This window comes from Trachinotus anak, unplaced genomic scaffold (genome assembly GCF_046630095.1).
Source record: "Trachinotus anak isolate AG129_WGS33_773 ecotype Australia unplaced genomic scaffold, CSIRO_AGI_Tana_v1 ptg000034l, whole genome shotgun sequence".
In the NCBI taxonomy this organism is placed as follows: domain Eukaryota; kingdom Metazoa; phylum Chordata; class Actinopteri; order Carangiformes; family Carangidae; genus Trachinotus; species Trachinotus anak.
This window is the reverse complement of record NW_027273885.1, coordinates 3502076-3528786: the sequence shown is the minus strand read 5'-3', so window position 1 is coordinate 3528786 and position 26711 is coordinate 3502076. Positions and strand designations below refer to the sequence as shown.

Here is a 26711-nt window from a genome sequence, read left to right as displayed (position 1 = left end):
AATCGCACCGCAGTTCTACTTTGTGGGAGTTGGAAAGTGTAGACAGATCGAGTGTAAACGCTTTAATCTCATCAAAGTAATACAAAAACTTGATTGTTGAACATGCAGAACTTATCAGTGGAATCCATCGATTTGTTACACGTCGTAACCGTGTGTTTCACCGGGTGAATCACTCGTCAACAGGCTGTACAGCGTTAAATCGTCATATTTTTGAATGGAATTTGGCACAGCGTTCTCGCATGAAGACTTTCAGCCCACTCACTCAGGCATGCTGCGATGTCACAAATTACACTGCAGAAACTCGTGTGTAGCAGCTGTAACACACACTACACCCTTGTTATTACACGTAAACTAAAGTTAACAGCTAGCAACAGCTCGGTTAAAGCTACATGAAAGCGCGGTAAACGGGCAGTTGCTGAATCAGGTGTCCGAAGGAACAGGAAACATACCTTAAAACAGCCGAGGGGAAAACGGTGTACCAGTCTCTCCTCTTTCACCCAGTCCCTGTCGTTAGTCTTGTGGGTATCTGGTCGGGTCGCTCCGCTGTGAGCAGTGACTGCTGTCTGTGGGTCCCTCGCAGTCCTGCGGGGTTGCTCCGGACCCTCCCACCGGGCTCCAGCTGCTGCAGACCGCAGCCTCAGCAGAGGACCCACCTCCCCGGCACAGTCAGAGCCGCACGCTTATCACAGTAATATCCGCCGGTGCTAATGAGACGAGCGGGTTTACTGTGACTCGGTTCCCCTGAGCCCCTCTGTGGGAGTGGTGTGGTTCTTTCACTGAAGTGCAGCACAGCCCTGTGTTTCCAGGAAGTTCAGAGAGCCCCCCCCCACACCTCCTGCATGTGGTCTGATTCAGCCAAGCCGCGGACAGACGCCTTGGCTTTGTCGGGAAGCTGGCAGGCGCTTACATACCAAAGCCAAATTACATTCAAATATATATAAATTTCATTTGATACGAATCCGCAAACTGACACATGCGACTGTGCACAAGTTAAACCCCTGAATGGACTCAGTAAAAGCCAGAGGAAAGATCGGCATCCAAAAAACTATCTATAAACTTTTAAAACTGCCTCATCTGACTGTTCAACTACAGGCAGCGAACGGTGCACAAACGTGTAAAACATCATTAAATTAACCAGATATCTGAACGGAGTCCGGCGCCGTCATCTCTTTCCTCCACAGTTTTTTTTTTTTTTTTTGAATGTAATTCATCTGCAAATTACAACACAATTGCAGCATTAAGCGCCAATGTTGCATCAAACTGCTCCCATAAGTGGAATATCAGTTTCAAAGAGTTCTCGTACCCTCTACCGTCAACAAGGGCGCCACTGCACCTTCACACTGACCCTGCAGACTGTGGGAGCAGGGCCCCTCCCCACAGCACGGTCCAGTTTCCTTCATGACAAGCCGGTCAATGTGGGGGTGAGGCAACTGATTGCAACTGCAAGCTGAAAAATATTTATCATTGCTGAATTAACACTTTTATTTTCTTTAAAAAAATCTCTAAAACAGTAATGGAGTCTGGTCTGGAAACATCCAGGGAGTGATTTTTGTGACTTGTGTGTAAGATAACCTGTGAAACTGTTTCCCTTTCACCATTATTTCACTCAGCTGAATTTGCAATGACAGAAATAATCACAAACATGCCATTAATAGTTTGTGGGTCCCTCACATGACACATGAGTTTGACAGTCCAACGTGCTTTTACACTGCATGTCAAAAAACGAAAGAAAGAAAATGCTACACAGCAGACCCTCTATTATATCAGACATTATTACATAACATGTGTCCTGCCTGTCTGAAGGTGACCTCAACCCGCTGGTCAGCTGGCTGTCAATGTAGTGTGTCTGCACTGCCAGATGGGGGGGTGATCGATTCACCAACCCACAACCACACACACACACACACACACACACAGGTTGTATCCTGTTGACAAGGCAACGCTAGATAGACACGCTGTACTGGACTGAAAGGCCCGTCATGACACTGACCCCCCACCTCCACTCCCGACCCTCATCCCTTCCCGCTCCACCTCTAACCAACCAAAACCAGGAAACGCTGCCATAACTTTAGCCACAGATACTCAGCGTTTTCATTTGTTTGCCTAATATTAACTTTAACTTCACCTGATCTCAATGTTTACAACAAATATCCAATTAAAACTGAAATGAACCACATGAAGGACTGAAGACCATGACACACACACACACACACACACACACAGGTTTCACACACATCCAGACACGCAGGGTGATTTGACCTTGTAGGAATGTGGGGAAAAAATGAAGCCGTGTACTGGAATGTCTTTGTCACTTCCTCTCGTCCAGGCTCGGTACATTCCACACCTCCCCGATCATCACTGACCAGCCCACATTCCTCTTACTATACATCCTAATCTGGTGTCAGGCCAGGCTCAACTGTACCAAAGGGAACCTCACACCATGGGAGGATTGATTTTAAAGAGCCCCACTCCCTCCATTCCTTAGATACTGTTTATATAGATATTACACAGCTGTCTATATTGCTGCCCCCCTACATGAGGCAGGAGCATAAGGTTTACAACACATGTTAAAATGTTTGAGAGCGATTGATTTCTGTTTCAGTTCCTCCATGGAGTCATCACTATGGCAACACTGCAGACGCCACAGGCAATAAGTGATCAACGGGGCAATGAGGTTTCCACATTTAAAAACGTGTGTGAAGCTAACTTTAGAGAGGTACTCCAGCCATTTAGGATGAAGCTGCTGAACTCACAAGAGGGAGATAGAAAAGATAAACAGGGGCAGCAGAGACACTGATATGTAGACACAGATAAAAAGCCTATATTTTGACTTCCTGTCCAGCTTTCAGTCAGTGCTAGTAATGAGGGAATTGCCTTGCAACTAGCTTTTTGGGGGGGGTGGGGTGGGGGGTGGTTCTGGCCGCTTGGGGGCAGTGGAAACAAGCTGTAAACACAACACTGACATGTTGTTACTTCACAAGTTATGGCAAAGTTGTGCCTATTACACCGATCAACATTAGCAGTCATGTGGAGTCACTCACTCCTCTCTCTGGGTCTCCACTAAGCTGTTGGAAATATCTGGCTCTGTAGCTGCTACATGCTGCACTGCTCATGAGCTAGTCGCTAAATTTGTTGACTCCAGTTTTGGCTGGACGCTGGGTTTAGCTGCCGGCTGCTGGATACGACTCTGATGAAAGTGGTGAGAGTCAACCTCAACAGTGAAGCAAGTCCTGCATAGAGCTCAGAGGAACTGCAGAGTGAAATTATAATTCTCTGTGGGTCCACCTTTCCACAGACGTGATGTCTGATCCTTTCTTGACATAAAAGTATTGATCATAGCAGCTTTAAAATGCAGCTGCCTGAGCATCTGCATTGGATTCGTGTTTGTTGAGGCTGCAGCTGGTGCAGTAATCAGCATCAATGCTTTTTCTATAATAGAATTCTCCAACAACATTTTACCCCTCACTGTTTGTTTAAAGGTAGAGAGCTTTAATGTGGAATTTATATTTTTAGGCACTGTGAACTTTGACCTCTTTAAGAAAAAGTTTTTATCTGCACTACTTTACACTTGTCAGCAGGATTCTTGGTACGTTATACAAAATGTTTATATCATATTTAGTATTAGTTGAAGTCCACAGAGGAAGCTCATTTTTACATCACATTATGAACTGTGAAAAATGATTTTTATAATTTTGAGAGCACTGAGCCAAATTGGATTTAAACTACCCAGAGCTTTTTCTTTTATTTTTTGATTCATCAATGAAGTTTAAAGTATAACCGGAAGCAATTTACACTGCTCAACATATGTAAATGTTTCTCAACATCATTCTTGTGTGTGCCTCACCTGTGCCAGCATCAGTTTCTACCCACTGAGCATAATAAAAATCCATTGAAATGAAGGATGAGTGGGAAAATCTGACTCCAGACCTGGCCACAGTGTACGAACTGACCTTGCAGCCGTGGCAGTAGTTTTCTCCATTTTTTCCCGGAGAAAGGATGATTTCCCCCGTTGGGATCAGCTGGATCGTCAGTTCCATCATTGTTCCCCTTTTTCTCTTCTTTTTCCGTCCCTTTTACTGTCAGGAGAGACAGAGGAAAAATATCACAGCTCTCCCCTCAGTTCCGCTGGCAAATCCTTAGCTCAGGCAGGGTGGAACGTGCCTAGAAGACCATCCCACGAGACACCTGAAAATCAAAAAGTTAGCAGTTAGAGAGTTTTACACTCCTCAGATACACATACAAGTAAATCATAAACGTCTCTCCTACATAAACATGAATAGAAACACCGTAACTTTCAAGTGGGAGCTTTTACCGGACAAAAAAAATGTTTTACTTCCTGGCAAAATGATCAAAAAGTGGGAAGCAGTAAATTGAGATTTTGAGCTCTGGCGCAGTAATTTGGAGTTGGGGTGTTACCTGCTGCAGAGCGGAGAGTCTCAGTGCGGCCAGCTTCCCCTCGCTCCAGCCAGAGGATGTAGCCTCTCTGGTCGAGGGATCATGGGGAGGATATGGAGCTCTGACTCGAGATGGATGTCACATGCAGAGGATATGTGTCTTTTGTCTTACTGGAGTGTGCGTCTGCATGAAAGGATAAAAGCAGGGAGTGGTAAACACATTTGTGTAAAATCATGCTGTAGTTTCTATGTAAAGTCTTACTTGGTGAATTGATTTTTTTGCCCTCCCTCTCTTTACACCAGAATACTAATGAAGTGAATATTCTAGGTCAGTGATTCTCCAGATAGTAAATTAAATCTGGGTCATAATTGCTTGTTTTCTTCTGGCCCAGTATAGGCCCAGTTCCACTGCCTGAATCTGACCCATATACAGCATGACTGTCAGATGCTGCTTCCACATATGGACCAATTCTGGTGCGCACACAGTAAATGTTCCACCTGTCGGCCAATACCGGAGGATAACTGCTTCTAGCTTTTTAACCATTTAGTCAACCTTTAAACTTTCTAATTCACCTGTTTATTTTCTTTTTTTTTAGCCATTTACCTGTCAACAATTATCCATTAGTTCTAGCTAATCATTTGAAAGTGAACTATTTTTTTAACTTGTTTAACTAGTTTTCACACTTTCACTGTCAAAATCTATTTTTAAATCAAATTGTCATTTCAATTCTTTTTCAAAGTTGTTAAGCCATTCCACAATCCTTTTACAAACCCCCCCCTGCCAAACCCCCCATTGGCTCCTGTTAGATCATTTATGGCACTGTTTACAAGGTTTTAACATTTTAACATTACACACAAACACACACACACAAACACGGGTTTGGTCTGAACTGGGTTTCCTCCTCGACCCAGCATCCTGCCTGAGACATTCCCAGTACCCGCCCAGTAGATTTAGTGTGTGTGTGTGTGTGAGATGCAAGTGTGTTTGTATGTGTGCATGACGGAACCCACTTGCGCTTCCCTTAGGATATACAAGCAAGAGACACGCGTACGCACCACACGCTTTCGAAAAACAAATAAGGGGCTTGTGCTCTCATAGCAGCGTGCTTCCTGTCCCCAAGGACTAGACTAACCAAGGCCTTGACACTTAACATACAGCGCACACTGACACAAACACATGAACACACACATATGGTGATAGAAGGGTGGCTTCCAGGGTGAATGGGGTAAAATGTGACACAGCAGCTTCACATTTCTGTCTTAGTGACAGAAAAATATAAACAGCCTTACTCTGGTAGATGGACATATTTCATCTGGATAACCTTCCTGAACCATCTGATCCCTCCCTGCATTCCTGTGTGCTAAATGTCAGCATATATCCAGTTACTTGTACGCATTATGCAATGTGGCTTGGTTGAGCATTTCATCATAATTTGTGGGGTTAAATTAGGCCCAAGCATGCAGTGAAGGAGCTAAAGAAAAATACAGCGTTAGAGCAGCGGCTCCTAGTACCTCCTGCAGGGTTCATCAGATGCATCTGCAAAATGATTCACAGGTTAGGAAAGCAGAAACGCATAAAGAGAATTGTATATTTTCAAACATGTTACTCCAATTTGAGTTATTACTTGATAATTTCACCTCTTTGGACTGCAAAACATTATTCAAATAAACCAATCTTACATTATTAATTATAATATTATTATAATCTTTTGGTTGTTGTTGTTGAATTCACATTATTTGACACACCTAGTGGAAAAAAAATTCTGGGAGATTTTACATTTTTTTATGCAGGATTTTTATTGTGTTTTGATATTAAACATTTCATTTTTAGTGATTTTTATCAGTGTTTTGACGAATTACTGCAGAAACTGATTCTCGCTTTAAATCTGTCTTGTTGCATTTTGCATGGAGGGCTATTACAGACTGCTGGGGAGAGAAGGGAAGTGACTGTGACACACATCCTTTGACCTCCGACCCCAGTTGGAGGCATTCCTGACAGCCGGGCATCAACAGGAAACCTGTGGCCTTGACACACACACACACACACACACACACACACACAAAGACACAGGGTTCTGCCCAGTTCTATTTTAAAATAAACACATAATTTGGAGATGATTGGCTTCCAAGATAAGTTCACTTATTTTTTTTTACTACAAACGGAAAGTAAAATGAAACAACACAGTGACCACAAACCTTTCATTTGTAGTGAAGAAATAACGGCAGAATATTTTTACAGAATCCTACAGAAGTTTCTTTAGCTGAAAATTCATATTCACAGTTGCAGACATTCACTTTAAGGTATTTAGTGGTTTGTTTTATAGGTTATATATACACACAGTAAATGAAAACTTCCTGATGCCAAAAAGTCTTAATGGTGAGCAATTTGAATGCTCATCAAGTTTGGAGAGAGGAAGTTGTCCTTACTGTCAATTCATGTCACACAGGGGTTGTAAAATAAGTTTCCTTTTCACTTCCTATGGAAAAATACTGTATGTCAGAGGTTACAGTAGTGCATGAGAGGTCAAATGTCACTTTGTCACTCGTGTTTCTGAAGCACAGAGGAGTCCTTTATTTACTTTTGCATGTACACCAATAAGCTACAACATTAAAACAGGTAACAGGTAACTGGTTTTGATGTTGTAGCTGATGGTGTACGTGTGTGTGTGTCTCTGTTTCCTTCATTGTACTGAAGTTGAGTCATGATGAAATGACAGCATTACTCCCCCGACTTACTCCCCCGACTTACTCCCCCGACACCTATATAGGCTCAAATTAGGGTCATTTGTTCATAGTTTTGAGTCACAAAGTCTTTTTCTTTGTAGCAAATACAAATGTCTTTGTCAAAAGGAAAAAATAATTTTCCCAGACTTGACTTTCTCATACAGATTCATTTCACAGGTTTACAAAGGTTGATTTACAACTACAAACGTTGGAATTATTTGTGAACATCACTTCACAAGTTCAAAATCATTTGGACCCTAATTTGAGCCTATATCGGTATGGGGTGGAGTCATGAATATGACTTACCATTTTTGCTGGTTGTGGAGGACGACACGGTGTGGTATTGGCCCGAGTTGGATTCCGGCATCCCTGTGAAAACATACAATGGTACTGTTTTAAATAAAATGACTTTCCATTGCAGGGCAAAGTTGTAGATAAAGTGGTATTTTACACCTTGTAGAGTCTTGGTCAGTAAAGTGATAAATCAAGCAGAGTTGTTACTGAGTAGTTTCTCATTAATTCATCATTATATCATCAAATAAGTTCCTTAACAACCAATCAGAGACAGCAAGTTTCCAAACAAGTATATTAATTGTCATCACTAATTTATCAAAAAACCAACATGGGTGTGATTACAAATATGAATACTTGTGTTGAAACTTGCCGTCTCTATTTGTTGTGAAGTAATTCATTGTGATATAATGGTGAAGTAATGAGGAGCTACTCTGTAACAACTCTGATGTATCACTTTGCTCACCAAAGCTATGCAAGCTGTAAAAAACAACAAAAAAGTTCCCTTTAGTTTACAACATAGTTCTGTTCTAATGTGTTGTAAATTACCCTCTAAGAACATAACTCTAGTTTTGTCTAATTTGATACCAAGTACAGCTTGTTGTTTATTAGTGTAGAGTGAAAAGTGCAAATAAGATTTGCATTTGTAAAAAGAAAAACTGAACTGAAAAATAAAAACTGAGCAACTGATATCAGTGGTGAGGTAACGCAAAGACACTGTGGAAGACGGTGCTTTTGCCAAATCTGTGAACAGATACAGAACAGCAAACTGTAGAACTTGATGCTCAAAATTCCTACACAGTGTACGACCCTGAGGTTACAAGGACAATTTTGACTCCATCCTTACACTTTAAAAATGATTGGACAAACACAGTCCAATCACAAAGCAGATTCCACTCAGAGGGCAGGTGGTTCTGTTGCCTTCATCTGCCGCAGATCCTGAACGGTGGAGTAGATATTAAAGCCAGCGCTGTCGTCCATCTTGAAAATCTACCACATCTTTCAGGATGTGCGATAGAGATGAAGATACCAGAACCACCTGCCCTCTAATTGGACTCTGCTTTGTGATTGGACTGTCTTTGTCCAATCATTTTAAGGTGTAAGGATGGCGTCAAAATTGTGCTTGTAAATTCAGTATCACACACTGTGTAGGAACTTTGGACACCAAGTTTTACACAGTTGTCTGCTTTGTATCTATACACAGACATTGACAAAAGCAGTTCTTCCACGGTGTCTTTGTGTTACCTCACCACTCATTTCATTTGGTCAGATTTTAAAATCACACGGTCTTTTTACAAATACAAATCTCCTCTACACAAGCACAATGTCTTCACATGTATATTCTTGAGTTTCTCATACAGATTTTACAGGTTTACAAAGATTGATTTAAAACTACATTTGGAATTATTTGTGAACATCACTTTATAAGCTCAAAATCCTTTTGATCCTAGTTTAGGTATAGGTATGTGATGGAGTCATGCCCATGACTTACCATTTCTTGCTGGGTCTGTTTCTGACAAATAAAAATGTCTTCGACACAAGCCCCTTTTTCCCCACATACAAAAACTTAAATTGGTCAGGCAGATTTATTTTACATGTTTAGAAAGGTTGATTTATAACTACAAACAATGGAATCATTTGTGAACATTACTTTACAAGTTCAAAATCATTTTGATCCTAATTTCAGCCCATATAAGTATAGGGCGTAGTCATGCGCATGACTTACTATTTCTCCGCTGGTTGTGGGGGTCATAAGGTGCGGTACTGGCCTGAGTTGGATTCCGGCATCCTTTTGAAAATACATCATGGTAAACATTAATTAAAATGATTTGATTGTAGGGCAAAAGGAGACATTTGAAGCTGCTCCTCTTTTGACTATGAACTGTTTTTAAGCATTATAAGGTCTTCAGAACATAAGACTTTGCACATACTGTAAGGAGGCTGTTACTGAGTAGTTTCTCATTACATCACAAGAAGTCCCTTACCAAATCAGAGAGCAAGCTTCAAAACAAGTATTTTAATCATAATATTCAAGCCACATCTTTATCAATAATCACATCCACATTATTTGCTGATGCATTAGTGATGACGATGACTTAAAAAAAAGTGTAATAAACAGAATGACATTTTAACCCATCTTAAACATTTAACCATGAATCTTTGTGGAAAGGCAATTACACAAAATACAAACTGCTTTTATTTAAAAAAAAAAAAAAAAAAAAAAAGGTATTTGCATGTTTACAAAAATCTCCTCCATCTGACAAAATGAATGCCACTTGTACAGCAGCAATATACTGGCCTTACACGCTGAAAGTTACCTTGATGATCCAATCTGAAACATGCTGCACTGCTCAACACATTTGACAAATTAAGAGAACAATGCTATTGGATCCATCAAGGTAACTTTCAGTGTGACAACCTTCAGCAATAAGGCCGGTATATTGTTTCAATACAAGTGGTATTCATTTTTAAACTATTTAGTATTTTTGTCAGACATTGGAGCGTTTTGTAAATATGCAAATACAAATTTTCCCCCCATAAAAGCAGTTGGTATTTTGAGTAATTGCGTTTCCTCACTGATCTATGGTTGAATATTTAAGATGAGTTACAATTACATTGTCTATTACACTCATTTATAAGTCTTCATCATCACTAATGCATCAGAAAATAACTTGGATGTGATTATTAATATATGTGGCTTGACTATTATCATGAAAATATTGGTTCGGGATCTCTGTCTCTGATTTGTTGTGTCTGAACTCGTCAGGATGAAGTAATGAGGAACTACTCAGTATTAACTCTGTTTGATCACTTTACTTATCAAAGTCATGCAGCTGTGAAAACAACTACACTACAAACACGCTGATGATTTCACTTCAGTTTATAAGAAAATGAAATCGGGAATTGAAATACCTGTTGTTGTTGTTTTTGGCGCGACCCGGAAGTTGTAAACAGTACGCCACTTGTCGTATACCGGAAGTCAACAAGTCTTCGTTAGCCGAGTCACCTTCGTCAGTCCGACTAATCGATGACAGAAACTTACAGCGCACCAACCAAACTGTAACAGCTGTGTAATTTTTGGTTTGTAGGATTTATCTGTGGGACTCGATCACTTATTCCATCATGTAAAACTCCAGATAACCAAACAAATGAATGGCATCTTATTTATTATTCACCATAATCACTCTGAATGAGCGACCGGCTGCTAACGAGCCTCTCTCTACCTGCACAGACCAGATTCTCCCTGGGATCCACCTTCATGTGTGTTTTCACTACACCTGGTGTAGTTTCACTGGAAATGTTCACCCTGGTGTGACGGTACACGGCCGGGGTCCTTTCTGTCGGGAGGGGCCCCTGTGCTACACATCACCGGTCACTGGTCACTCTGTGATCAGTTAGTGGAACTAGCTTTGGCGGCTAGGCTAACTAGCTGCTTCCGCTCAGTCAGGATCAGAGCAAGAGATTATTTCACTGTCACCTCAAAGGCACCGCTCGTGTCCCAAACACCCGAGAACATCCGAGCCGCGGAAACACCCGAACGACACCGAACAACTTCCGTTCCGGACTTTCACAATAAAATCAGACCGGAAACAGAATGCAGATCTCTATTATGATCACTTACTGCAATTACACCCAAAATATTTTCATGAGCTTTTTTTTTTTTTTTTTTGCCGGATCGCCCACCTTTACAAGGGGAGGTGTCGAAGTCCCGGACCCACAACTTTATTAAACTTAAAAATATCTTTTCAGGGATTCAGCAGCAGGAAGAAGAATACGGTCAATGTTTGATTAGAACAATCAGCTGGTTTCTTTTGCCACAGGAGCCAGCCTTCATAAACAGGAGCTCCATACACCTGATGCTGCAGGTCCCACCTCTGGTGTCAGGGCGTGGAGTTCCTCTGCAAACAGGATGTCAGAGGAGGAAGGTTCCTACTCTGCTGAGGTCCGGGGTCGTCCAGGTGTGATGGAGGCGGGCTGTGCACAGAGCCAGGCGGCGGCTGACTGCGGCCATCTTGCTTTTTGTTGTCAGTATTTAAAGCAGAAATGGCGCGTTTTCTGTCCATTACCCGGATGTGCGCAGCGGATAAATGCAGGTTCATGTTCTCTGCTCTGGTTCCTCCAAACATGATGCAGGAGTCCAGAAAAACATCAGCTGCAAGTAAAACTACATCCATGAACTTGTTAAAAGTTCATAAAGTGCAGCAAAAACCCATAAACTACAGCAGCAAGTGGAGGTGAAAGACCAACAGAAGCTGTGCATGAAGTTCACGTTTTTATTGAATTATAATCACAAAACATCCATAAATACAGTTCATTCATTTGAAGTTGGACTTAAATGTCACATGGAAACACACCTCACTCGGTCCTGACGCCAGAAATCAGAGCAGCCGAAACAACGGCTTTGTTTTAGTGCCAGCGATTGTGTTTCCATTACAACATGATTAAATGTCAGAGGTGGGAAATAAAAATGTGGATCAACTGCATTACTCTTTTTTTTAAATTGAATCCCAACGTTAAAAGCTATTGAGTTCAAATGATGAACTAATACAGTAGAAACACAAACTGTGGAAGTTTAGACTTGTTTGCAAATATCATCTACAACATCAGAGGCTTCCTTCCATCAGCAGGCTACTGAAGTTACAGCTGAAATGACTTTGAGCCCCTGGAGGAAATAAGTGACCTCACTAACCCCAGAATCTACACTAACCGTGTGTCGTGCACCTTAATCTGATCCAGACTTGAAATTAAATATAAAAGTTTAAGATTTGAAAAAATTCATTCTGGTGCAAGAAATTACACAAACATTTCACAGCCTCACAGCGTCAGAGCCTCATTCGCTGCTACAGAGTAAACTGGGATGACGTCACACGTTTCTTCAGAGGAGAGAGCTGCATGTTCACAAATACTGACCAAACTGTTCTGGAGCACAGGAAGAAGAACTGTGAATTCTTAGGAAGGGCTGGGTTCTTCTTTAAATGCTAAATATGTGATATAATATAGTTCATCCTCAAATCCTCTGGTGCAGAAGAATAACAGCCTAAAATTATAAACAGTGAAGTCGTTATAGAAACCTATAGGGGACTTTATTCAAGTCTTCATGTAAACTTGAAAACAAAAATGAAATCTCTCCCTCATGTATGTGTTCTAGGATTACACTGGACTTAATGAATATAGGAGGAGCAATCAGCAGGTTTAATTTCAAAGTATTTCATGTTTTGCAGTCGGTCAGGTGTGAGTGGTTTTATTTCTACAGATGAAAGAAAGTGAACATTGGTCAAATTAGATCATATTATCTTGAATGAAGAAACAAACGATTATAAATCAGAATCAGTACGTCAGTATATTCTGACTTTAAATATATAATCATGTGAGAACAAACCAAGGAGATTAGATGTTCTACTTCACAACAAAATAAACCATAATGACCTAAACTACTCACTCGGGAACAAAGGCGAGAAGATGGAGGGCAGCAGCTCAGCTGGAGGTCGAACACAGAATGAGCTCAGGACACAGGACAAAGAAAACTGAAAGCACCTGTGTGAGCTGCCCCTCAGCACACCTGTGGTCTGCTGCTGAGCTTCAGCCTATTAGTCACGTGACCCCGCTGCCCACAGTGTGTGTGATTTTAGTAAGAAATCCAATTTGCATTTTCATTTTCACATACTCATGTGGGCGTTCTGTGATTATATGTGAATTTTCTTATCTTTATCTTTGTCTTATATACAAATAAAAATTGAAAAACATTTTATTTTCAAAGACTTCACCTGCTCCTTAGTGACTGTATTCAAATACAATAAAAAAAACAGCTCCCTCAGTCCATTCGTTTATGTTTACATGTCACTGCGCTCTTTAGGGGTCAAAGTGAAAATGTAATCTGTCAGTCCTCTCATCCTGGCAGGTCATCAGTGAGGGGGTCGTTTCCTCGTCGCTTGTCGCTTCGTCTGTCTGGGGCAGTGGTGGAAGTGTATGAAACTGTGTTTTGTATCAGCACAACTCAGAGGAAAGATTTAAAGAATTAAAAAAATCAGAACCTGTCAACAGTGAAGCAGCAGACAGGAAACACGAGGTGAGAGCGGGGAACACGGGCCCCTGGCTGGAACTGATCCTGGACCGTCTGAATGCGAACTTGACCAAACTGACTTAAACACTGACGGTGAACAACAGAGATGCAGTGTAAGGATTGTATTAACGAGGCTGTATACTGGTTTAACCCACACACATGTCCTGTTATCAGTCCTGTTTTCTGTGTGCTACCCCCAAACATATGTCTGTTTCCATGGACAAAGGGCCCTTGGACACAGCAGGGCGATTTGAAGGGCGTGGGGCAGAACAGAGTGAGCTTTAGTTCACAAGTTCATCCTGCTGTATATTTGTGGTGCAGTCCTGTAACCAGATCCTCAGCCCAGACCAGATCAGACCAGGGCTGAGTAAATCTCACAAGTGCTGCCTGAAAATAACCCAGTCTATTTATAACTGCTGTCTCTGCAGCAGAAGAGGAAGTTCATAATATTTCATTGACGTTTGTTCCCTGGGTCCCACTCCTGCGAGCAGTGATCTTGCTCCAACAACAGAACACCGCGGCAGTTTCCAGTTTCCACAGGAAGGCAGAGGAAGCTCGAGGACGCCGATTAGGCTGCAGATGTAGATGAGGAGGCCGCTCACTCTACAACCAGAGCACACCCTCTGGAGAGCGGTGTCCTCAGATATGATGAATGGAAAGTGAGGCACAGTCGCACTCTGTTATGTTCCCTCACAGCACATCCATTACCGTCTCCTGTGGAAAAGTGGAAATTATTTTAGTCGGAGTGGTGTAGTTTCAGTTTAGATGGAACTTGCTGCCCTCTTGAGGTTTCATGTTACAACAGGCTGCTCAGCGGAGGAGAAACCATCAGGAGCCATGGTAACCTGACTGTCAACACATCTCCCGAGAGCTCGCGAGGGTCTGTTAGTGTGACAGCTTGTTAGTTTTAAATCACTGGCTGAGAACAGGTTCTGCAGCATAACCTGACGGATTGAGGCTGTGTCGAAAACACTGGTTTCCGACCTATTTTTGTCACGTATTCCCACAGCCTCATCACTGACAGCTCCCAGATGTGAATACAGTTTAATTTGGATGTGACAATATTAATGCATAAAACTGCAACTGAAGTGTCAACGTTCAGGTCGGTAGGGTCAAGTTTCGATTGTGCAATCACTGTGGACTGACAGGAGCTGGTCGTTTCAACCATTCCTCTGATACTGTCAACCTTTTCAAGCATTTCTCCACTTTCAGCATTTTCCCAATTTACCTGAAACTTCTGTTGAACTTTTTCAATTATTTATCCTTCACCTAAATTCTGTTTATCCACTAATTCCAGCTTTTCCAGGTATTTGAACAATATATCCATTACTTTAGCCGATTATTTTAAGCCATTTAATCACTACTTTCAGCTAAAGGAAGCTAAGCACAAGTTCAATCAGGAATCTGTCTTTATGCCTCATTCTTTCACAGGTCTCTCTCCCTCTCTCACACCACTTTTTGTAATCAGACTCACATCTCTCACTTTTCCTCTCTTGTTTTGCACGTCAATAAGAGTTCATTCAGAACGAAGTCGCTCCTGATGGAACTTCAGGTGTCTGCCCCCCTTTACAAACCTTTTTTTTTTCACTCACACACTGTAAATACTTTCAAATTAAATTGTAATTTAGTTATTTCTAATTAGTTGTACTCCATCATAATCTTTCTACTTACCCCCTGGCAACCACAGAGGCCCCCACTGGGAGTTGGAAATCACAGCAGCGATGTGTGAGAAGCAGAGAGAGCTTCTGTTCTGCTGTGAATGTGTTGATACCGAGCAGAGAAACTGAAGCTGAAAGTCTGATGGATATGTTGATCAGAGATCGGAGATGATGCTGTTGTACCTTGATGTCTGGTGGGAACCTTCACTGTGAAGATTTGATTATCTTGTAGAGGGGCCCTGTCTAAAAATCTGGCCCTAAAAAAACCCAAAGTATTTCATTTTAGACTGGAGTAAAGTTGTGTTTCATCACATCACCACAAACCAAGTGACACAAAGAAATCCTGGTAATATTCCAGCGCAGTAGCTGGTTTCTGTTCTCAGGCCAGTTGTAATGAAGGTTTGCTGTGTGCACTGAAACTAATGAGAACACTGCCACGGCAAATATTCAGTATCATTATCATGCTCCGTTATTATCAACATTAGTCTGGTAATAATCATGCCGGGTTGTGACAGGGAATTTGTCAATGAAATATCAGTGTTTACATCGTTAGATCGTTGTGGCCTCATGTAGAAACTGATGCCCTCACTATCACTGAAGAATTCAGCAGATTTAACGTTGATGTCCATATAAACCCCTTGTTGGACAGGATTGTAAAGTGGATCGTGGGAGGGAGCCTCCTCTTGCTGTATGTGGCAGAGTTGACCTGCAGAGGGCGCTAGGCGAGCTGCTGCACGACCACCCAGTCAGGGGGCGAAGGGTCGACTCTCCCCTCATGGCTCTGAGCACAGCGTAGTCTGCTTCTTCCTCACCTTTAATAAACTTGTCCTTTCATTGTCTCAGATTATAATCTCTCCAGTGCGCAGGTATGTCACCATTAATTCATCCTCTTGTAGTGACAGTTAATGTAGGGATTTAAGATTTAGATTAAGATTAAGATTAAGATATCCTTTATTAGTGCATTAAAAAGAAAAGAAAAGAGAAAAAGGTACAAAAAAGCTCAACAGTGAGCAGGAGCTGCCACTCCTGCTGCGCCGTCCTGAATAATTTGATCATCTGATCACTGTATCACTGACCCCCACTCTTCTGAGTTAGCAGGGGGAGAGATGAATGTTGAATGAATGTTTTAGGTGAAGTAAATAACACTGATTACTTTGTTACAATGGAATCTATTAAAGGGCTGGGATATACTGTATTAGGCAGCAGGAAAAAAGAAAGCGTACGAATCTGAGCGTCTCTGACAAGGGCCAAACTGTGAGGATGTCTGTGGAGAGCAGTGGAGAAATGGACCAGGCTTTAATATGTTCAGTAAACTTTTGAGTTTGACATTTGTTATGAAACTTCGACCTGATAGTTTTGTTAGATGAAAGCTCAGAGGGGTGGGGCGCTAAAAACAGTGTCTCATCCTTTGGGGATCATGAATTTTTTGCAGCAGTTTGCATTGTTACAGCCCAGAGGTTTGGTCAAGAATAAGGTCGGACTTGACAGCGACAGGTCAGAGGTTAACCACATGGATCTTTACCAGATGGTTTAATAAGTGTCTCCTCGGCAGGAGGTGCAAACAGCCATCAACAGCTACAGCGGTTCACACTGCAGAAAGGAAGTTGCTCTGACTGGCTGTTAGCGCACTCTGCCTGCTGTCTGTCTGACAGGCTCCTCCACTTTCACCTGTGAGTCTAAATTTAGGCCAGGCACTGAGCACAGGCTGTTATTATGGGTGATGTAACAGTAGAATAGGCGGCAACTGCTACAGAGGTTACAAGAAACTGAAACGGGGGAGGCGAAAGGTTAAGGCCTCAGGCTCTGCTCAGAATGACTGTCTGAGGAGTGTGAAGAGCGAGTGGCTGCTGGAAAGTGGTGAAAGTGCTAAAGGGGGATTTTGTGATTGCACAAACAAAGTCATGATTTCAATATATTGAAGTCACTAATCCATGAGCTGTCTTTGTTTCCAGCCACATGGAAACATCCGTGTGAAAGTGTCTACTGTAAAAGGTTGATCTCAGCTGCCTGCTGCTCCGCGTACGTCACCACACATCTGACCGTCTACACAGCGGCAGCTCAGAGGTGCCGAAGGCCTCAGCTACAGTCACAGCAGAACCACAGGCATTAAGATTGCATTTGTCTCTCAAACGCTATAAATAGAAGATATAAATTTATGATTATCCTCAGTCAGCAACTCAGATTCCAGTGGCAACATCTGCTCTGTGTGGCAACACCGTGCTCGGGTCCATGTGGTTTCAGGCTTTAGAAAGCCACTGAATTTTTGAATTTGTGAAGAAAACACCTGTGCATAATTAAGTTTCCAACTCATTTTAAAAGGTTGTCGTGCAAATATTAACCTGCAGTAACTATAACATGCAGCAGGAAAAGCTGAAGATTCCCCAGGACAGTTTTATTTCAGTCATTACCATGTTTGAACAAACAATTCCATGGATTATATTTGTTCACATAAGACAAGATAAGCAGCAAAATCCCCGTCTTCTAAAAGCAAATGAAACAATAAAAGCAACCAGTCAGTTTGTAATGTTTAATTTAGATTGTTTAATGTTAATTCCATGCTGTGTTTCAGTAAGAACAATACAGATTCCCTGTCTGTGGCTCCAGTCAGATATCCAGTAGTACAAATCAGCTCCAAGTTACACATAATGAAGCAAAACAAGAAGAGAAACAAAGCAAACAGCAAAAGAAAGAAAAAACCTCTGAACCTAGAGGAGCTTTAGTAAATAGCAGGGGAGAAGAAGCAGAAAAGATGTTAACTCATGCAAAGCACTGACAATCTTGATTTTAGGGCTCTCTGTCGAGGAGCGGGGCCAAATTGAGACTTGTCTTTTACACAAGTGAAAAACCTCCCAAGTTTTTTTTTTTTTTAAATTATAACCACCAGCTAGCCGTAAGTTAACCTTCAGAGATTCAGCATGTGTGCACAGTTACAGTATTTCAGCACAAAGTACAGTCCAAGGACAACTACAAAAACATGACAACAGAATCACTATGGTGTAAAAGTTAAGCACTTCTTTGCCCCACGTGGATATCGCGAATTTTGCCAACTTCCTCTGAAAACCTAAGTTAACAAAAGGGCACTTGTAGTTTTCCAAATTGCCCATAAAAAAGGTAAAATGATTTGCATGACATTTCACTAAAAACAGAGATAAAATAGCTCCCATAACTAATAGTCAACATTATCAGTAATAAAAGTTAATTTCTGTAATTACATTAAGAAAAAAAATCTCAATACATCCAGCAACTGATAAAAATATTGAGGAAAAGCAAAAAACAAACAAAAATACAATAATGAAAACAAAGATAACATCTCAGAACTGCTTGTACCAGGACAAAAAAAAAAAACAAAAACAATCCAGGGACTCTTTCAGTATCTTTGTCTTTCTAACATTGTATTTCCTGTCTCAATTAAGTGGTATTTACTTGAATGATGTAAGGGCTAATATAAAAATAAAAAAGAAGAGAAAAATAAACCTGTTCACTCCGCGGCCCTGCTGGGTCGTGGAGCTGCAGAGGTGGAAGAAAGGAAAAGGGGGGGAGAGGAGGAAGAGGAAGGTGACTCGTAGAGAGGGAGGAAGATTTGGAGGGGGAGGGGGCGGGGGGGTGAGGAGGACAAAGGTGGAGGGACGAGGAGTGTGAGGAGGTGAGGGGAGGGTCTCAAGTTGTTGGCTGTTGGTGGCATAGTCTCACTGGGCCTCATCCTCAACGTCTTGCAGTGCCTCTTTGTTCTGTTCTTCACCTGGTGGAAGAAAACAGTTAAAAACTGTCGTACATTCCTGACTGATGAGTTTACAGCAAGTTTACTGTTGTTCACAGTGAGTAGGAGGCAGATGACCTTACATTTGGTACAAAGGCCAATGAACAATGAAAATCTTTAGTTTGGAAACGAGCCAATTTCCATTTTTTACACAATATACTGAAATAAAAAACAAAAAAACAAAACATTTAAGGGCTTGTATCATATTCAGCCTTTCATTTGTGTTTTTTCCTGTCCTGTCTTTAATTTAAACGAGTAGAGGCCTTGTCTGAGCCGCCTTTGTCTTAAGAGGATCTTGTTTGCTGTGATTAGTGGTGGATGAGGTATTCAGATCAGGGGTAAAAGAAGTACTGCTATAGTATGAAAATGCTCCTTTCCAAGTGAAAAAACACTTAAAATGGTACTCAAAGATACAGAAAATTACTTTTTTAAAGTGCAGTAAAGACGGATGAAACAGGCTGGCAGCAGTGCAGCAATATAAGTTTCTGGGCGAGCCTCGTCCCTCTAACCAATCAGAGAAGCTGCTGGAAGACGTCGCTATGGCTAGCAAGCTCCTGACTCCAGCATTAGCTGAGACAGCGGAGACAACGAGGATGTAGGTGGAGGGCTGGGCGGGGCGTAATGGAGCAGGGAAGGGGAGGGGTAGGAGGAGGGGCGTGGTTTGCCCTCGAGTCTCTTGCTAGCGTTAGCTGAGTAAACAAACTCACTTATTGCAGCTTTAAGTAGAGAAGAGCTGTGTTATCAGCTGGATGTACTTACAGAGCGGTTTGATGGAGCTGCATTACAAACATACAGTATAGAGATTATATTATGGGATTATTGTTCCTGATGCATTAGTGTGTGAGTCGACTTGTACTGTTGCTGTAGCTTTTTATTCAAAAGGCTTTTTTAAATGTTACAAGTTAGTGCCTGAAGCTTGAAATGAGGCGCACAAGAATTATGAAAAATTAAATTTTGACAAAATACTTGGAAAAAGTTGATTTGCATTGAAAACATGTTGAATATTCTTACAGGACTGTCAAACTGTCTTCAATTGTAAGGAGATTTTGATTTTAGAAAATGATTAAATGTTTTGTATGAAAAATGTCAATCTCCAAAAGTAATTTATCATTATGCTGTCAAATAAACAAAGTAGAATAAAAAGTACAATATTTGCTTTTGAAATGTAGTAAAGCAGAAATAGGAAGTAGCAGGAATTATAAATACTCCAGTACTGAACTGTACTTATGAACAGTACTTGAATAAATGTACTTGGTTACTTTCCACTGCTGCTGGTCAATGTTTTTATTTTTTACACTAGAACCCAGGTGAAAATCTGATAAAACTGAGCTGCTTCTTTTTCAAATTTTATCGTTTGAATCTGTTAAAATCCTTCAGTCAAAAACACATGCTGAACCCCAATGTAACTTTCCTCAGTGCTGAAGTGGTGTCAAACTGTATCGCAGTCACTCATTCAAATACAGTGTTTAGAAAACTGACAGTGTGAAAACTGAAGAGGTCAAAAGGTGAAGAAAAAGGAATAGAGTTTAAAATGTATCATGTCTATTACACAAAACTTCTCACATGCACATACATCTGACAACTTCAACTTGATTGATCTTGATGGAGAAAGTCAAATTCTTGAATATTACCACCACCATCATTTTAAATGCATTAATCAGGGTTTTTGCTAATTATGGGCTGCATGTGTTGAAATAGTCCCTTCAGTGTACAGTGTGTACAAGCAGTCCAACATGCCAGTAACATGACCTAAACCTCTGCTCCTGGGTGCACATACAGGTTTAACAGGCAACTCAGTGAACACTAAGTGGAAGTATCTAAACTCAAAGTCTGTTTTTTTTTTTACTGATGGCTCATTGCAGCTCGTTACCAAAAGTTAATAAAGATCCAACCGGATGAGTGAGCGACAGGTGAGTGGACTGAATTATTAAACCATGAGTGAGTTAGTGTTGAGAGGAAACAGAAGGAAGCCACACACACAGCAACACTGGGTGAGCAACACTTACAAAGTACAGTTAACATGGGAAATGAACAGTCAGGTTTGTTTCCTTTAGGACTCTACAGCAGAGGGAATGAGAAAGAGACAAGAGAGATGATGAGTCACTGGGAAATAAAAAGGTGCTGGTGGACACTCTGCACCACAGCAAACACAAACTACCGGAATGAATGAAGGAGGAGAAAGAATGAATCAGATAGGGCTCAACGATTTAGTGTTTTTATATCAAAAGGTATGTTTTTTTATTTTTTATATTAGAAGAGGCACAATTTAATCTTATATAAAGTACAGTGTCCTAACAAGTAGTGACAGTTTAGCAGCTATAAAGACGATTGTCTCCAACAGGTTTACTCAGCTGGAGCTTAATGTTTATTCTGTGAGTTGGTGGAAAAGCAAAAAAGAGAAGAGAAAGTCTGGTTAATATGCAATCAGTAAGCCGATGACTACTGTTTTTCATGTCACATAAAATTATAAAATAAAATGTTTTTCTGTAGAAAACTAGTCAAGTGTACTTAAAATTTAAATTTTAAAAGGAAGAACGACCCTGGGAGGATCTCAACGATGACTGCATTATTTTATCTGCAGTTTTGTGGCATCTTCTGCCTGTAGTTTAATTTTCAGAATTTAAGTTGCAATATTGATCAGAAAAATAAAAATTACATATCATCCTCAAATCGTTCAGCCCTTGAATCAAATGCTGTGAAGTGGAAAAGCAGGTGATCTTTGTTAGGTAGAGTGATTATGAATTTTTGCTCCAGATGGCTGCTCTCAGCTCAGCCACACGTAGACCAGACAGGATTCTGCACTTTGTACCTGGACATGCAAACTGTGAGCAGCCTGATACACGTCCTGAAAGCTGGAGCGGTGTATTCAGACTTTAGCTTTGCAGTCATGACTTCACTTTTGGATCATTGATTTTTTTCCTCCTTCTGTTACACTTGTTATCTGATATCTAAGACAACATTTGCGGACAGTTGAATCACCGTGACAACAAGACAAAGACACAGTGGTCTGGAGGGGCGTCAAACTTATTTATCTTTGCTGAGCTAAGACAAAGAGAGAGAGAAAAAGAAAAAACAACAACAGCCAATAACAACCAATTATTTGAGGCTCTCAACCAGTTGCACCAGTTGTACTGGGATCCAGTTCACAAAGGTAACAAACAAAGCCTGTGCTCAAGTCAAAGCGACAGACTGTTCTTAATAAACAGGACTTTTCTGATTTCTTTATTTAGTGCTGTAGTTATTTTACAGATGTAGCTCCAGCTCTTTGGCTACAGTACGTTAACTCATACGCAAATAATATGACGTCAGTAAATCTGACGACAATGGTTAGATGTATGTCTTACTTTTCCCAGTAAAAAATACACTTGCACTGCTGCTGAGTCAACAGATCATCCATCAGGCTGCTCACAGTACTGACAGACAGTTATATCTCCAGTGTAAAAGGAGGGTAACAGGAGATGAGTGAGGTGTGAGTTAATACATCGATCAGCATCTAGTCCTGGAAAAGAGGCTCATCAGAGACAAAAACAGGCAGATACACTGCCAGCACAGATAAAATATCAGTGTCTATACAATGTCCTACATAAGTATTATCAATGGGCACCATGGTGTGAGCCTCTTACCTTCTCCCTGCATATCTGAAGTCCATAGTGTCAGGTTGTCACGTAACAACTGCATGATAAGTGTGGAGTCCTTGTAGCTTTCTTCACTCAGTGTGTCCAGTTCTGCGATGGCGTCATCAAACGCAGCCTTTGCCAACCTGAACACAACACACTTGTGTTGAAAACACTGTACACTTAGAGCTTCACACGGCAATTTAGCGGTTTTATAGACACTCAAGATTTTACTGTCAAATTAAAAGAAGATACAAAGATATATTGTAGATTATCCATCTGTGTTGCAGGGGAGATCTGTTAGGTTTGTGTGAGCATGAAGCTGATGCTACACAGGAATGGATTCAAAACAACGTCTGGGTGTTTTAAAGATGAATGGGGGGAAATGTATAATAAATATAGTTATGAGATGGAAATTAATACTATAAACCATTTTGTGTTACATACTTACACATTTAGCTCAATCTCTATAGGTTTGTTTAGAGGGTAAAGGTTTTTTTTTTTTTAAATTAATCCATGTCAAAAGAAGCCTAACTCCATCCAGTTTGATTTAATGTGGTAATACAATAAAACATGAAAGGGGGGGGGGGGGGGGTTTAAATAAAGGTTTTAAAGTTTCACCCCCACTAGTCAGAACAATAGTTATTGTTTGGCAAAAGGCAATAATGTCTAGTTATGAATGGAAACTGAGGAGGATTAGTGATGGTAGACTGAAAACAAGAGATGGCTCCTCGGCTGTTTGTTGTCACGACTCCTGCACTTCAGATCCTTTCTAAAGCCCCAGTGACCACATATTGATATGTAAATAAAAGATGACTCTGCTTCACCACTGTTGACGAGACGAAAGATACACACTAGAGACTAAAGACACACACGAGAGACATTGTATTGAAGAAACAGTGACCTGCAAGCGCGGTCAGGAGAGTTAAGGATCTCGTAGTAGAAGACGGAGAAGTTGAGGGCAAGGCCGAGGCGAATGGGGTGTGTGGGAGGCAGCTCCGACATGGCTAGATCGGTAGCGGTTTTGTAGGCCACCAAGCTGTTCTCTGCTGCCTCCTTTCTGTCGTTTCCAGTGGCAAACTCTGCCAGATACCTGTGGTAGTCACCCTTCCTGGAATTGGAGGAAAAAAAAAAAAAAAAAGAGGACTTTCCGTCACATTTACATCTTACTGTCAAATGTCCCATTTCTTAACTTCCCTGATATTGCCTTTGTTAAAATCCCTGTGTTTTGCTTTCAGGCATTTAGGCCTCCATATTTCATATTCACCCATATGAATATGTCAAAAAATTCTTATTGTATCCAGAATTCTGTGTAAGGAAGATAGAGGCTTCATTTATTCATCTGTGTATTAAAATTCACACCACAAAGCTCTTACATTTTGTTGTAGAAGACCTTAGACTCTCCCATGACAGCTGAGGGGAGTAGGTGCCTTTCCAGTGCATCCAGAATATCACCACAGATTGACTTCAGCTCCTTCTCAACCTGCCACCAAAACAAAAGCAAAAAAAAGGAAATTATTCAATCAGCAAACCACTATTTCTAACTGAAGCCCTTTCTATAGTTCATATGCGTCCATACGGTGTAAGTTTGGCAGGCTACTCCCCGGGTGCTGCGGTGGTGAAAGGAGAAATGTGTCCCCTGAGGGAGTGAGAGAACTGAAGGTGCAACAGCAGGATAACCCATCTCTGAATCCCATTAGGTTACAGACTGCAGTCCAACTGCCTCCCCCATCTCTCCGACACACTCTGGCCTCTCCCAGAATAATAGCCAGCTCTTATTTCCCTTCATAAAAGCAAGAGATTGTGCAGCACTTGCCAACAATGACTCAGATGCAGTCTGTCCAGTAGGTGCTCATATAATGTGTATTGTTAATGTGAGCAAGTGATTTCACATTAGCAAAGCAAATCTGAGATGCTTTGAAAGGAGAAGCATATTTGGGACAATGCGACGTTGTAAATGCTCCTGACAGACACAAATGCTGAGCTTGTTTGTGGTAAGTGACATCCTGAGCCTTTACTGAGTGATTTACCGTTTGCCTGTATTCCCGGATCATCTTCAGTTTCTCTTCTCCACCCTTGTTCTCTTCCCTCTGTTCGATACTGCTGATTATCCTCCAGGAGGCTCTCCGAGCTCCAATCACATTCTTGTAGGCCACTGATAGTAGGTTCCTCTCCTCCACTGTGAGCTCTACGTTCATGCCCGCAACGTTCTTCATAGAAACCACCATCTCTGTTAAGAAAACACATGTAACGCTCATGTAAGCATGTTAAATGTTTATCAACCTTCTATCTTGAAAGCACATCTAACAACTAGCTGTCAATTGTTTTCGCTGACTAAATCACATGTCTAAAGGTGTGCAAGATTTCATCACTGACATATTCATACTAATGCCAATTCCATTATTGTGATGTGACATCAAGCGTCCAAGAGGCAAACAGAGATCCAGACAAATTCAAGGAACCACCACCAACAAGTCCAAGAGGTTTTTTTTGGGTTGGAAAAAAATGTGAAAATTCTGAATGAAGCATCAGGGATGATAATACACTGTGACTTAAATATGCAAAACATTTAACAGTGACATGACACAATTAAAGCAGCTTTCCTTACCAGTGCCAAACCTCCATCTATTCACCTCTGCACCAATCCAGCAAACACACCCTTCATGATGTACTTCTCAGGTTTGAGTATGCTGAAGCTGTATGCCACTGATGGCAGCTGGGGGGTATACACTTTGTAAAATAACAGCTAACTTTGTGGGTTAAAAGGTCAAAACGTGCAGATTGTTTTTTTTTCTGGCTGATTTTGGGAATATATGCATTTTCCCACGATGATCTAGGAAGCTGTTTATTAATTAATCTGTCAAAAACGTGTTAACATTAGATAAACCTTCTGCAGAATATCTATATGAATACGACTACATCCCAGCAAGGATACCATATAGCCTGTCAACTATAAATCACCCTGTAAATACACCCGGTCCAAATCCCGTGAATGAGTCATGGCACATTCACTTAACGTTTCTGGGCAGCGTATGACCGGTGGCAAAGGCAGCCGTCTAAAAACAGCCTCTACAAGGCCTGTAATGGTATGACAGTCTGACAGGAGCGTACCAGAGAGAGGAAGAGGGAGTCATTTTCGCCAATCGATCCGTACAGCCTGTTTTCAGGGGGGAACACCCCACCAAGTGAACAGCTGCCCTCCCACTCACTGCTAACACACCGCAAGCTTTAAGTAGCTAACGTTGCAATTCAGCTAACGCGTCGCTAATGTTACAGTTAGCATTAGTAACAGAATCACGCAAAAAAAAAAAAAAAAAAAATGGGGTCGTTATTGTGGTTAAAAAAACGGCAACATGACACTGGGTGTTGCTAAGGGAGCTAACCGAACCAGTACCTCAAGTGTTAAGCTACAGAGCTAGCATGGTGCAGGGGAGGCAACAACTGACAGCTCATGCTCCAGTAATCCGCCATTTTGTTGTAGCCCCTTCGCTAACGTTAGCCACTGTCAGTCACATCCGTGCAATTTCCCTAAAACCGAGGCTTCCAGACATTGGCTCTCGTTTTAACACCACATCACTTTATCCCAGGAATAACCCCCCTGCCATGTCAATTAATAGTAAGATGAATGACAGCGGCGGTGGCCAGGTTAGCTCTCTTGTTAGCCGGGGCTAACACCGAGCTACCCCGTTGAACGCTGCTTCGTTAACATTAGCTAGCTCGGAGAAAAAAAAATCCCAGCGGCGAACATGTCCCACTCCAAGCCAGCCCCTCAAAGTGTGGCTTACCGTCATATCGCTCTGCCTGCTCGGCAAGTTTTGCCTGGTAAACTAGGTCCTCTCGCTCTCCCATCGTGTACTGAGATGCGGATAAATTAGCGAACTAATCGAACTATTTAGTGAAAAACACGGTGGCGTGCCAGGTCTATCGGCGGTTCCTAGAAACCAACTGGGTCGATGAGTGCTGTTCCGCCCCACCGGCAGCGCTGCGATGGGATGGAGTAAAGATGGCGACCAGCCTCATCCGGGTACCGCACATACGCACATGAATCACCAGCTCTGATACGCCCTTCAGTCATTTTTATTTTATTTTTTTTAATATAGCAATAGCAGTGAGCACAATTTCTCTTTAACGAGTAAATAACACTAAAGTAGATTTATTGAATTTATAATTTATATGCGCATTTATTGTGTTTTTGATTCTAGGCTTACAGCA

General features: G+C 41.4%; 2 protein-coding genes and 2 long non-coding RNA genes across 8 annotated transcripts in view; all 4 read right to left on the bottom strand.

Moving 5' to 3' along the window:
* The window catches only part of LOC139614468 (unconventional myosin-Ic-like), a 59532-nt gene extending 54977 nt beyond the window's left edge, over positions 1-4555 (bottom strand). Inside the window, exons 1-2 of one of the 4 annotated variants that reach the window (XM_071471766.1) lie at positions 4417-4555; positions 3951-4185 (exon numbers count right to left, since the gene is read on the bottom strand). In XM_071471766.1, coding sequence (XP_071327867.1) covers positions 3951-4040 — 90 coding nt within the window. In that variant the 5' untranslated portion in view covers positions 4041-4185; positions 4417-4555. Of the gene's footprint in view, positions 1-449; positions 846-3950; positions 4186-4416 lie in introns of those variants that run through there. The other 3 variants (XM_071471765.1, XM_071471769.1, XM_071471770.1) reach the window with 3 other exon arrangements.
* Positions 4556-6280: 1725 nt separating this feature from the next.
* LOC139614471 (uncharacterized) lies at positions 6281-9204 on the bottom strand. Its single transcript, XR_011687047.1, has 3 exons — positions 9136-9204; positions 7425-7487; positions 6281-6419 (listed from the first exon to the last, which is right to left on the bottom strand). It is a non-coding gene; the product is annotated as an uncharacterized lncRNA (long non-coding RNA).
* Positions 9205-10334: 1130 nt separating this feature from the next.
* LOC139614472 (uncharacterized) lies at positions 10335-10741 on the bottom strand. The gene is made up of 2 exons (XR_011687048.1): positions 10634-10741; positions 10335-10430 (listed from the first exon to the last, which is right to left on the bottom strand). It is a non-coding gene; the product is annotated as an uncharacterized lncRNA (long non-coding RNA).
* A 6900-nt stretch (positions 10742-17641) lies between these two features.
* On the bottom strand, positions 17642-26493 carry ywhae1 (tyrosine 3-monooxygenase/tryptophan 5-monooxygenase activation protein, epsilon polypeptide 1). Of its 2 annotated transcripts, XM_071471774.1 has the most exons (7): positions 26285-26493; positions 24530-24729; positions 23876-23982; positions 23404-23610; positions 22509-22645; positions 20892-20943; positions 17642-18867 (listed from the first exon to the last, which is right to left on the bottom strand). In XM_071471774.1, the coding sequence occupies exons 1-6, from the start codon at positions 26346-26348 to the stop codon at positions 20936-20938; spliced, it is 723 nt and encodes a 240-aa protein (XP_071327875.1). In that variant the 5' UTR covers positions 26349-26493; the 3' UTR covers positions 17642-18867; positions 20892-20935. The 2 variants fall into 2 exon arrangements, with proteins under 2 accessions (XP_071327875.1, XP_071327874.1); XM_071471773.1 differs by lacking the exon at positions 20892-20943.
* Between the last annotated feature and the right edge of the window lie 218 nt (positions 26494-26711).